The 13,432-nt window shown below is 39.6% G+C and overlaps 2 protein-coding genes across 2 annotated transcripts; both read left to right on the plus strand.

Annotated features, from left to right (window-relative positions):
- Window positions 1-393: 393 nt before the first annotated feature.
- pigw (phosphatidylinositol glycan anchor biosynthesis, class W) lies at window positions 394-2,595 on the plus strand. Its single transcript, XM_004557436.3, has 2 exons — window positions 394-552; window positions 935-2,595. The coding sequence occupies exon 2, from the start codon at window positions 938-940 to the stop codon at window positions 2,402-2,404; it is 1,467 nt and encodes a 488-aa protein (XP_004557493.3). The 5' UTR covers window positions 394-552; window positions 935-937; the 3' UTR covers window positions 2,405-2,595.
- A 1,448-nt stretch (window positions 2,596-4,043) lies between these two features.
- Window positions 4,044-13,363, plus strand: ggnbp2 (gametogenetin binding protein 2). Its single transcript, XM_004557434.4, has 14 exons — window positions 4,044-4,197; window positions 5,017-5,124; window positions 5,334-5,414; window positions 5,542-5,795; window positions 6,028-6,126; window positions 9,446-9,559; window positions 9,674-9,883; window positions 9,978-10,152; window positions 10,239-10,427; window positions 10,512-10,644; window positions 10,757-10,882; window positions 10,960-11,105; window positions 11,207-11,419; window positions 12,596-13,363. Exons 2-14 carry the CDS (start codon window positions 5,032-5,034, stop codon window positions 12,797-12,799), a joined length of 2,037 nt encoding a protein of 678 aa, XP_004557491.1. The 5' UTR covers window positions 4,044-4,197; window positions 5,017-5,031; the 3' UTR covers window positions 12,800-13,363.
- Window positions 13,364-13,432: the final 69 nt, after the last annotated feature.

Below are 13,432 nucleotides of genomic sequence, written 5' to 3' on the forward strand. Positions count from 1 at the left end.
CTCCCAAACCACGCATTTATTCCCGCCCTCTTCCTGTTGATTCACGGACCCAGATGTACCTGTGATCCAGCACCGGCTGGGATTTCTATGAGGGACATGTTTCCCTAAAACTGGGACATTTATGACCTAGCAAGATTAACTTTTTAATGACCAGCTAATTCGATGTTATAATTGTTATAATAGTTTTCTTGTTACGTCCTCCAATATGCTTCCACATTAAGGGCCCAATAAATTACTTATTTGATTTCGATGATGCTAAGCCTCTTTGGTGGTGAAATCTAAAATCTTACAAATAGTAAGTAAATACCTTTTTTCAGTCGTTTAATTCAACATGCACAAAAAATATTTGCGCCGTTATCATTGGAAGTTGACAGAAATCCGAGTTCCCCTGAATGCGTCAAGAGAACCAATACGGAAATGAGCGAAGGCATTCTCTGTAGGTGCAGACATCATGGTTGGGTTAGTCTCCTGGCTTTCAGCAGTTGTAATTAGAAATGCTGTAAAACCGGTATATCTGTAAGCTATTTCCAGTCCGCAACAGACAAACCTTGGGTAAGTTCTTATAAACTGTAAATAATCTTTGTAGCGTGTAAAGGACGTAGAGCAGGCGAGAGAAATGAATTCCTATCCTGCACTGAGTAAGCACTGGTGAAATTATGTTTGCAAGTTCAAATTGAAATTCATATCCAGCTGATGATCTAGGTACGTTGTTTTTCCCAGTACTTCGTTAAAAGTCAGTGTCTACTAATAAAGGCTGCTTCGCCTGTATGTCGCCTGTATTTTCGCCTGTAAAGCTTTTATTCAGAAAGTCTATCCTTGTCCCAGCAAAATCAACACATGATGGTTTAATCTTCCACTGTCTGTGTTGCGTATTCAATGATTTTACCAGTAATTTTCTTTCAGCGTCTAAAATAATGAATTTAAATGTGTGCAGGCCATGGCTCAGAGGGAACTGAAGGAGGCATTTGTCAGCAATCTCAATGGGACCAGCCTGGAGGAGGTGGCCCTGGGCTCGTTCCTCTCCCCAGTGTGTGTTGTCAACAGAGGGCTCTTTTTGATACTTTACTATCAAGCCAAAGGGAACCTGCCACTACCACACCCTCTGTTTTCTCACCTGCTTCTAGACTTCTGTGCTCTCATTGTACCCCTCGTCCTGTCGTGCACTGTTCTGAGCAGCGTTCTCCACCAGGTCGCCGTGAGCCTGACCTTTTTTTCTGCTTGTGTGTTCTGCTACATCTGCTGTGGGTGCCCGAAGAACACTGTCAGCGCCTTTCTGCAGAGTCACGTTGAATTCAATCAGGTTCCCTTTGTGACTCTCTTCAGGGTGTTTGTAAATGTGAAAACAGCCATCAGCATTCTGGCCGTAGACTTCAGTGTCTTCCCAAGACGATATGCTAAAACGGAGACCTATGGCACAGGGGTTATGGACTTTGGAGTTGGAGCGTTTATCTTCGCAAATGCCCTGGTGTGCCCTGAAGCACGGAGGAGGAACATCTCAGGGTCCAAAATGAGTCATGTTGCAAAGCAGCTCCTGTCTGTCTGGCCCCTGGTTGCTCTTGGCATGGGGAGGCTAGTGAGTGTCAAAATGACCAGCTACCACGAGCACGTGACAGAATACGGCGTCCACTGGAATTTCTTCTTCACACTAGCCATCGTCAGAGTTATGGCCTCTGTGCTTTTAGTTGTTTTACCAACCAGTCTGCTGTGGATCTTTGCCCTTCTGATCAGCGGATTTTATCAGTTCACTCTGGAGACTTCAGGGCTCAAAGCTTTTATCATCCACAATACTGACAGAGAAAAGGACTTTCTGCACGCTAACAAAGAGGGCCTGTTCTCTATATTTGGCTATGTGGCCATCTACCTTTCAGGAGTTCAAATTGGACTTTATGTGATGCAGCCACGAGCCAATGTTAGAGTGTGGCTCAGAACACTTGTTAGCCTCTTGTTGGGAAGTTTCGCCCTGTATGCTGCTTTGCACACATGTCAGACGCTTGTGGAACCAGTCTCTCGCCGCTTGGCCAATTTCCCTTTCTACCTCTGGAGTGTCGCACAGTCCTTGTTTTTCCTGTCCTGCCTCGGTTTAGTTGATATCATTCTGTTGTTCTCTAAAAGAGCATCCGGCTGTCACTTTGTACCTTCGTCATGGAATTTGTACAAAAAGCACTACGATGGTGACAAAAAGAGCGGTGAAATAGGGAGACTGTGCCTCATTCAAGCTGTCAGCAGGAATCAGCTTCTGTTTTTCTTGCTTGCCAATGTCATGACAGGATTGACCAACTCAGTTGTGGACACGATTAATTGTAGCACTTTTTTTTCACTGTGTATTTTGCTGCTGTACATGTTCATAAATTGTTTTGTGATATATGTATTACATTTCTATGGAATTACAGTCAAATTCTGGTAATTCTGTGCACTGAAAAGGATTTGTGTTATTTTAAAGGTTGTTTAAATGTCTGTTACTGCTCGAGTGACAGACGTTGAAAGTCCAGACAACTGACATTTAAAAGATTACATGCTGAAAATAATCTTGTGCAGAATATTTTATGCAAATATCTTTTTATATGTATATGGGTGAATAAATGAGGACATGAACTACGATATTCAGTGAGGCTCAGTTATTTTGCATTTGTATGCATTTTTCTAAAATGTAATCTGTTGCTGCTAGTTTCTGCATTCCACTCACAGTGAGTGACATTAAACTGAAGATGAAGAAGGACTTTGTTACAGTTATGCGCATACATATTATGCATTCAGGTTAAAAAAAATTATTTTAGTTGAATACCACAGTAAAATAATGATTTAAACACTCGCTTAACAAGTAAAAAATTTCCAGTTCAGTCCTGGGATTGGACAAAAAAAATCCTTTGAGGGTTGTTTCAGGAAGGGCCTCTGGCATAAAAATATGTCAACCCAAATATGCGGAGCTACCTGCTGTTATCACCCCTACATCTTGGAAATACAGGAGCAGCTAAAAGTAGTACCACAGCATGACTTCAGGTGCAGACGTTCTTCTTTAAGTTCAAGGAACAGGATATCAGCAGCAGACAAAATGGTGAATGATCGCAGTATCATTTCCATGAAAAAGATGAAACCCTGTACAACATGAAACCACTCATCATCATTATCCAAGTCTATCATAAAGAAAATACTTAATGAGAGAAAATGGACTTCAACACAAGATGCAAACTATTGATCAGGCACAAAATAGAAGGGTTAAATAGAAAATAATGGACAATTAAATGAAGAAATTGCATTGTTTAGACACATAAAACTAAGATCAAAATGTAGTAGAATGATGGGAAGAAAAAAAGTGTCATGAAGGCTTGGAATATGACATTGATCACAATCTGTAAAATAAAGATGCACATGCAGACAGTAAGGCCATGGCAAACATCTTTGAATTATGTCCATAATTTGCAACTTCCAAAGGACTCCTGATAAATTATTAAACTAATAATTTGTCACTATATTGATTTGACCAGTTATTTTCTCAGACCCTACAAGAAGGGGATTGTGAAGAAAAAATGCTTGCATTTCCCAATTGTTTCATTAAATATTTTTATTTGGCCCCTTGAATAAAGCTCAACTCCATCACAATTGTTTCACTGTCAAATATGACTGTTAAAATGAGCTAAAATTATAGCCTAACCCTCAATGTAACATGCAGCTATTAAGCACCTGTTTCTTTTTCTCACAGTAATGTTCTACTCAAATCTCAGTGGTTAATCTAGTTTATACAACGAAATATGACAATAAAATCTACGCTTTGTTTAATCATTTTAAAATTATGCACTTTGTGCATTATCACCAGTCTATTCCCACCACCATCCTCACAAACGTATGAGCATTATCATCGGCTCTAGAAACATGAAACAGTTTATTCTAAAGAATCCAGTAAATTACAATGAATGAATTTATTTAAGTTTAGTTTTATGTCTGAATTGCCACGAACTATAATATGATATACTATACTCTATGATACACTAAGATTATGATTTGTTTCAATCTACACTTACAATGTGAACGTGAATCGGCTTTTTCCTGCCAACATAGCGCCCTCTGTAGGCCGCACGCTTTAAGACGTCAGCGCCTACGTGAGCAGGGCAAAGGTGAAATCAGTAATGAAGATTCCGCCACCGTAGCAGCTTCTCTCACTGTCGCAGTTGTTTATTTCTTTAAGGAGTCTTTCAGGAGAGGGTAAGTAAAATCAATAGTTAGTTGTAGTCGTGCGCCTTTATCTGCCAAGATAATAAAAATCAATCGTGTAAGTGTTGGTAAAAAAAAAAAACGGACGAAAGTGTCGGACGCTAAGTAGCCAGTCACCCAGCTGAACTTTATATTAGCCGTATTCAAGCTTGCTAATGTTAGCTTTGTAGAATTCGCGACGCTGACGATCAGCAAACGGATAAGTTAACCAAGTTTACTCGCATCGACAGGGCGTAGGGAAACTAAAGCAACACTGTAACATATAAAGTATGTGTTAAGCTGTCATACACTCCGTTATGAGGAGAACATCGCGTCCTGAATACGCCGACTGGCTTCCTCACTTTCTAAAAGCGCTTTGGGAAATGAAATTAGCCAACATGCTAATGATAACTTGCTACTCGCCGGTTACTGGTTTATCCTGCTCAGCGATAAAAATGCCAGCGCTAATAAACACGTCTTAATGACTGGAATTATTTTGGTCCAAACTTGTGCAAATGAATATAACGACATTAAACGCAATTCAGCTCTCGTCATCTGTTGAAGCTCTCGTTTACCAGGTTGTTTTGCTAACTTAGCAGGATAAATCTAGGGTCGGTACAAATCTGTATCCAAGTTTCTATATCTGCATTTGCACCATTACACATGTAGTTAAATTCAGCAGATGGCTGATAATTAGCACCCTTTGCACCTGGTGATTTGTCAGATCGCTTGATCGTGTTGTTGGCCGGTAGTAACCTGCACCAGATTAGCATTAGCTCGTTGTAGCCTGTGTTCAAATTGATCAGGGGGTTTGCTGTGTGTAATCTGCAGGTAGAACTGGAAGTCATGGCACGCCTAGTAGCAATCTGCAGGGAGGGGGAAGAGGAATACCCATTTCTGGCAAGACAGATCCCCCTGTATATCGATGAAACACTCACGGTGAGAAAGCTGTTTGTTTTGTCTTTTGGTATAGCCACAGTAAAAAAAAAAAAAAAAGAAATGTTAATGAAGCTAGCATGTGACTGCTGTACCGTTAAAGTGTCAAAGCAAAGAGACAGTTTTGCCTGTGATTATGCTCATTTGATATACATTAAAATGTAACACAGGAATACAGTTAAGCCTTACAGTTACCTCGTGTCTCTCATCAGATGGTAATGGAGTTTTCTGACAGTGTAATGGATGTTGATAGTCACGAAATAAACACTTCACACTTGAAACAGTTTTCTGAGGTGAGTTTTGTTCTACTCCTTTCTTCTAAAATTAAAAAAAAAAATCCTATTACCTACACAAGCTTAGCTTAAAAGAGGTAGCTTGCCCTCTGTTATTTGCTAACAGTGGTGATTCTTTGGCTCACAGTATCACTCCAAGTTGAACCAGCAGGACTTGAATATTGCTCTGATGGTGGCATCAAGAGAGGTGTACAGTGCACTAGCTCAGCTGGTTCCATGCGTGGGCTGCAGACGAAGTGTGGAGCGTCTCTTCTCACATCTAGTGGAATCGGGGAACCCAGCCCTGGAGCCCCTCACTGTGAAACCCACAGGCATGCTCTCTGTCACCAAGACATGTTTGGCAGATGTGAAGAAACTCTACACGCTCTTCTATGTCCATGGGTAAGCTGGAGAGAAAAATACAGTGCTTTATTACAGGTCAGAGTGCTAATCAATATAAATTTTTAACTCTTATATGTACACGCAAGGCTTTCAGGTTTCTAACAAGCAGTGACAGTAGCTACTGCCACTCTACCAGTTTAGTGTCAGAGATGATAGTAGTGTACTTACACTGTTTTATTTAAAGTCGTTATAATTTTTACATTTTTTATTTTATTCAAATTTTCTTTAACAGGGCAAAATTGAATGACGTGATTGACGCTATTCCGAAAAGTAAAAAGAACAAACGCTGCCAGTTACACTCCTTAGACACACACAAGCCGAAACCTCTGGGGTGAGTAATGCTCCTACTTTTATCTTGTGCTCATTAACATGTTCTTTCAGATGTTGTTTTTCACAAAATGAAAGAATTAAGAGAATTGTGACAGAAGACAAAACACGGTTTTCATCTGTGTTTACATGATCAGGTATTCAGGTAAACTTGTTGAAAATGGCCTGTGTACACATTAGGAATGGGATTTGATAAGAATTTAGCAATTCCAATTCAATTATCGATATCCGTTATTGATTTCTTTCTTATCAATTCTCCTATTGATTCTCATTGGGTTCTCTTTGGCTCCGTTTTGAGAGTAACCACCAAGCAGCAACACTCATGCGAATTAATTGAATGCTGTGGGTCAAATGTTTGTACATGTTTGTTGAGGTCTTCACGCTGTTTATTGTGATCAGTGTTGGAGTTGCACAGTGCAAGAGGTAAAATGAGAGGGTTCTGTAGCAATGAGATGAGGCGCGAAAGTACACAATTTTGTTTTGCTTTTTATATGCTGTATGAAAAATCTTCAGCACTGTTTACCCACTAGCATGATGCACATTTTCACATGTTTGCCTCTGCAGGCCTCTGCAGACTCAAGCCACCATTCCACATATTACACACAACACTTTTCTTGAAAATAATGCAGTTACTAGCTTAGCTTTAGCATGCAGTCTGTGCAGATGCTTGCAAAAGAACCGAAGTTTTGTTAGCAGCATAATGTGGTTGTTTCTGTCCTGGATGCAGTTTTCCACTTTACCATTTATCTCGTTCTTTTGTGCAAATGAAAAAAATGTCCATATTCACACTCTAAACTACGTTGCTGTTTTCCTCCTCTGACACACTAACTGAAATCGGCTGATTGTAGTGCTTCAGGTTTCATTAGTAACCCTAAACCTTTGCGTGACAGTAAGGCTGCTCAATTAATCGAATTTTAATCACGATTACGATCTGGGCTTTCAACGATCATTAAAAATGACTGAGCCGATTATTAGCCCCCCCCCCCCTCGTGCTTTACTCTCGCGCTGCTCCGTGTGGCAAATCGAGCGCACCTCTCTGCATTTCGAACAGCATCACAACAATTAAGAGGACCCGAGGAAAGCTCGGAAAGCTAAGCCGAAGTTATTTGGAGAGGAGAGTGACTGCCGTTGGTTGAAAAGAGAGGTAAAAAAAAAAAAAACCTTCAGTGGTGTGGAAACATTATGGGTTCGCGGAGTCAGACGTGGATCAAGTAGACATAGTGTGTAAACTTTGCTACGGTGTCGTAGCTGCACCACAGAGCAACACTGCAAAGTTCACTAAACATAATGTTTACATTTTTCATTAATTTTTTATATTGCAAACATTTGCACTGTTATCAGTATTTGCATTCTATTTTATATTATTTTTTTAAAGTCATTATTCAATACATTGTTATTGTTAACCCTTTAAATCCCTGTAGAACCGGAACCGCGTAAGCTAGCGCAATAATTTGTTTTGCATATGAAACCGGAGGAGTTGTACTTACATCTGATGCCATCAGCTTGTCCTCGGCCACGGTTTCCTTCCACATATAGCTTTGCAAAAATTGCATAAAAAGCGTTTGCAGGAACAAAAACATAATATTCCAGAAACACACTTTGCCGATCCGATCAGCTGTTCATAACACTTCCCACATTGAAAAAGATGTCAACACGAACTATCAAATGTCCGCCATTTCCTGACAGACACCGGAAGTGACGTCATTTTCGCGGAAAATGTAGTTTTTTACTTGTAGGCCTTAAAAGCCTATACTGGTGTTTTTTATAAGTCATGTTTGACTTTTCTGAATAGTTTCTGGGATGCTTAGAACTCGAATTGCACAGCTGGAAATAGTTTATTTTGATGCACATGCTGTTTTCTTTGCAAATTTGCATCATAGGATTGTTTTTTGTTTTTCCTGCAGTATATAAAAATTGCTGTATCTCCAAAGTAAAACTATGAAGACACTCAAAATAAATTTCCTGTTGTTGTAAACTATTTTTTGCAACTTTTTTGTATTTAAAGTTTTGAGGAATAAGCCTCTTAAATTTCCCCAAGTAGAAATATATGTAAAAAAAAAAAAAAAAAAAAAAAAAAGATTTTCAATTTTTTTGTAGTTTATTGCACTTTTTTGCAATTAATGTAATTACTAATGTAATTAATTACTAATTACTGACTTAATGCATACATATTATTAAAATATGGGCTATAACAGTTGTATTGATGTATAGCAACTTGAAATGCTCCCAAAAATGGCACTACAGCATGTAAAAATATAATATAAGCTCTGGCGGACTTGGTTCTATGGTAGGTCTTAAAGGGTTAAATAAATATCGTCAAATAATCGAGATCTCAATTTCAGTGAAAATAATCGTGATTATCATTTTTGCCATAATCGAGCAGCCCTACGTGACAGTATAAGTGTATATACATTGCATATACCATTGCATATGTTGTGGCTCTGCTGAAAAAGGAAACTGATGAGTTCAGTGTTCTTTACCAGCAAACTAGTTAGCAACACTTCATGTTACTGTGCTACTTGTGCTGCAAGTAGTGAAACAGAGTCAGAGCTGCTATTCTGGACATGCTGCATGACGCTTTTTCTAAATAAAACTAACATGTTCTTTCGAAGAAGAAAAAGTATATAAACAAACGAGTGGCATTATTGATATATTTGTGGTAGACAAATATTCAGTGTTGTGTCAGTTGTGCTCTGCTAGGAAAAAAATATGCCTGTAAGCCATGCTCTACCACAGTCATGCATTTAAGACATTTACACCCAGTCTTGTTGATCAAAGTGTTTGAAACTCCTGGTTACACCCATATCTTTCATTCAGTTGTGTTGTGTTGGCATTGAAGAGCTTGAAGGTGGTCGTTGCGTTTGGTCAGTAAGTTGTTGAAAGCAAAACAGGCTAACTTATGCCAATCCCTCTAAAGCTGAAAATAATGCTGTTGTGTGAATCAAGGTATTAGCATGTCAGTCTGTAAGCCCCTCTGCTTGATATTCACAGCAGTATAGCATTTTTCATAATATGTATACTGGCAATAGAAATCAACATAGAAGAGCATTTAGAAGCTAAAGAGCTAGAGATTTCCCTTTTACAAAGCTCACTAAAGAGAGGTAAAATAACTGGCCTCAGATGACTCCTAATGATGATAATGATAACACGTCTGTGTCTGCTGTCTGTGTAAATATCCAAAGTGTTATAACGTGTTATTTAAAATGACATGTCAGTATTGGATAGACTTTATCTCCACTGTTTCCAAAAAATCAGTTTCTGCAGGTTTAGAAGCTGATAACTGTTCACTGGAATGACATTGGTGTAATAATTGTATGTTACAGGGGAAGCTGGATGGATGTGTGGGAGCTGATGTCTCAGGAGTGCAGAGATGAGGTGGTACTGATTGACAGTGCCTGTCTTCTTGAGACGCTGGAGACATACTTGCATAAACACAGGTAATCTTTACCTATCTTAACTTTTATTTGTAAAATGTTCTTTTTTTAGTTGTTAAAAGGAAACTAATGGTGTGTTCCTTTTTTTTTTTTTTTTTTTTTTTTTTTTGTCCTCAGGTTTTGCACAGACTGTAAAAATAAAGTGCTGAGGGCATATAACATCTTGGTTGGGGAGGTGGACTGCAATAAAGAGAAGGGGTACTGTGCTGCGCTGTATGAGGGACTGTGCTGTTGCCCCCATGAACGGCACATCCACGTCTGCTGTGAAACCGACTTTATCGCTCATCTCCTTGGCAGGGCAGAGCCCGAGTTCTCAGGAGGATACGAGTAAGTCGGGCTCAAATTTTCATTTTGAGTAATTTTCTACCTTTTGATAATTTCTGATTTCAGTTGATTGTTATTTATTAACTTTTTCCTTAAGACGCAGAGAGAGACATGCAAAAACCATTGACATTGCACAAGAGGAAGTCCTGACCTGTCTGGGTATTCATCTCTATGAGCGGCTCCACAGGATCTGGCAGAAACTCCGAGCCGAGGAGCAGACCTGGCAGATATTGTTCCATTTGGGAATTGATGCACTACGTAAAGGTTTTGAGGTACATATGGCTACGTGTTTATCAGATGATAAATGCACTGTGGCTGTTGCAACTCCAAGGTAATGTCCCTTTCACTACATGCATAGATGGCAGTGGAGAAGATGCAGGGCATCAGCCGTTTGGAGCAGTTTGTCGAGGAGCTGTCTGAGGAGGAGAGAGCCAAAGAGCTGAAGCAGGAGAAAAAGAGGCAAAAGCGAAAAAATCGACGCAAAAACAAGTGCGGATTTGATACATCTGAACAGGAGGGAGAGGACAAGGAGAAGAATCTTGATGAGGTAATCATGATCTAATAATCTGGCTTTCCTTTTTTATTTATCTTTGTTGTTCTGCAACTACATCTCTCTTTGCCTCACTCCCAGGGTTCTCTTGAGTCTGTGGAGAGCAGTTGCAAGGTCTGTGGTAGCCACGATGAGGAGGATGAAGCCGGCTGTGATGAGACCGTCGCCACCAATAGGAGCACTTCCTGTCGTTGCCCAGACAACACCAAACAAGGTAAAACAAATGTACACAGACATCAGTCCTGTATTTTTAAGGAGGGTTTTGGATAAGTAACACGGGTCTTAGCTTAAAGCTGGAAAACAAATGTTCTCATCCATTTTTCCAGATTTGTCAGCACACAGCAATGGAAGTGACTGCGGCTACTCCTCAAGTATGGAAGGCAGCGAAACGGGATCGCGAGAAGGCTCTGACATCGCCTGCTCCGAGGGAATCTGCAACCACGATGAAGCAGGTCTGTTTTGAGAAGAACAAAGATTCAATTTAGGATATTGTTCATATTTTTGCCTCACGGTTCTTTATCTTCTGAAGGAGATGACCCAAACCTTCATCACTGTGCTGAAGACAAGGAGGATGGAATGGACAGCTGTGTTGATTGCTGGCCACACTCTGAGGAAAATGCACAGTGCAAGAGTAAAAAGAAAAAAAGGAAGGGCAAGGGGTTCTGTAGCAATGAGGTAAGGCGAGAAAGTACACAGTTTTGTTTTTATTGTTTTTATATGCTGTATGCAAAATCTTTAGCACTGTTTACCCACTAACATGATGCACATTTTCACAGGCTCATAAGGGTGAAGGTTTCATGCCAGATGGGAACACAACAGGCCACAGTCCGCCTTCAACGCACACATGTCGAACCAAAGAAATCTTTTCCACCTTATGTGGCGATACATTTGCCAGTATTGCTCTACGGTTACCGTGGACTGTACATCAGAAAAACCTCAGCCTTCACATGAGGCCTGCAATGGCAAATATAAGTCTTGTAGAACTTCTGGTAAGTGAGAAATATGTTAACTGTAGAGATGTAGTAACTACTACCCAGGAATGTCCCCAATACCTTTTTGAGCTTTGGAGACTGGATGGTAAAAACGTACAGTCAGATAGTATGGTGTGAATAAATTATACACAACTGCTATGCTACAGTTGCTCAGAGCAGCACAATCTCTCTCACCCAGTTCACAAACTCTGACTGCTGCTGCTCTACTCACTCCAATCTACATAGAGCCTCTGATGAATGATCTCCTAGGTGCAGATGCAAAGTTTGCAACACTAACATGAACTGCAGCTTTATTATGAGTGTTGTGAGTGAGGAGACTGTCAAGAAGATGAGCCTAGACACTTTATATTCCTACAAAGATTATAGGCAGCCTGTATTTCAGATGAGCTTCAGCCAGCAAGCTTGTATCTGGATTTATTGCTGCCTGACAAAATCGTCACACATGATTGATGTGATTTCACACTGATTTCAGGTATATTTGCATAAGTTTAAAACGGAATACTGGCACAATAAATGATTATCAGTATGAATATAAAGGATTCAAGCATGGCCCAGTTAAACCTCAGCACACCTACCTTAAAAACTGGCTGGGAAGCTGGCTTGTTTTCTGCATTAAGCTACATATCAGGTTTTTAAAATTAGAATTAATACAATATTTCTGGACACAGTCCTTCTTGAAGCACATCTTACCACTTGGCCACTATGTCTGCAGCAGCCCCACATAGTTATTCAGGCATTTATTTTTAAGCTCCTGCAAGAGATGCATAACTTTAATTTCCACAAGTCACCAGGATGTAAAAGTTGCATCTACAGAACATACTTTTTCCTCAAAATAGTGGCTTATACTTGTATATCAAACACTTGCAGTACCACTCATGTAATTATAGCATTCACAGCATTACAGCTTTGTATGTGGCTCACTATCAATGTCTTGCAAATTTATCTGACGGATATGATTAACTAAGAAAAATAAGTTCACTTACTTACATCTTAAATGACGGTGAGATGCATCTTCAAGCACCCAGTTAAAATGCTTTGTACGTTTCTCAGCTCTTGATTAGCTCTTTTGGTTACAAAAAACATCTTTACTTGTAGTCTGCCTACAGAAATTCAGAAGGTTACGTCTCTGTTCTGGCTCTCACGTTCTCTATTCTGCTCGTGTTCTTAAAACAGGAGGACTCAGAAGTGACTTCCGACGAAGAGAATTGTCTCACGCAGGATGAAATTCAGGCGTTTCTAGAAAGAAACCAGTCTTTCTACAACAACCGCCACCAGTACCGACAGCTCCTGAAAGAGAAATTCACAAACTACTGCCGTGCCACTGAGCGGAGTAAGCCGGTCTGTGGAAAGTGGTTTGCCACAACTAGTGTCAACTAACTGCACTAATAAATCTCCCTACTGGGGGAGGGGAAAAAAACACTCACGACCACTGCTGCAACATTGTTAGAAAGATTTCTTGGAGTACCTTTTGTGTCTTGTTCAGTCACTTCTCCTTTATAGTAAATGTGATTCTTATCTTCTCTTTGTCATCTCTTTTTCTCTCTTTTGCACACCAACACACGTCTCATTTCTTGGACACTTCTTACCTGTAGCTCTCTTTGACCAAGCCTAGCTATTTGTTGGTCTTCTCTGGGGGAAATCGGGGTAAGCACAGTGGAATCAATAATCAAGCTTTGCAAGCTGTGATGGTAGGGATAAAGTTTAGGAATCTTGTTTTATGTTTGGGTTTTGTTGGGGGTTATTCTTTCTTTTTTTCTACTTTGTTTCTCTTTGGTGACACTTTAGTGTAGTGATAAAAGTTGTACCTTTAAATGTGTACAGAAATTCTAAATATGAAATTTTACAGAGAATAAACATCCATTTTTAAAAATGATTTGGGTGTGACATCAAAGCGCAATGTGCAGACTTTACTAAATAAAGATTATTTATTAATATGCAGTATACATTTTGTATGGTGTGATTTTTTTTTTTTTTTTTTTTTTTTTTTTTTTTTTTTTTTTTTGTAATTTA

Source organism: Maylandia zebra, linkage group LG10, assembly GCF_041146795.1.
Source record: "Maylandia zebra isolate NMK-2024a linkage group LG10, Mzebra_GT3a, whole genome shotgun sequence".
Lineage (NCBI taxonomy): Eukaryota > Metazoa > Chordata > Actinopteri > Cichliformes > Cichlidae > Maylandia > Maylandia zebra.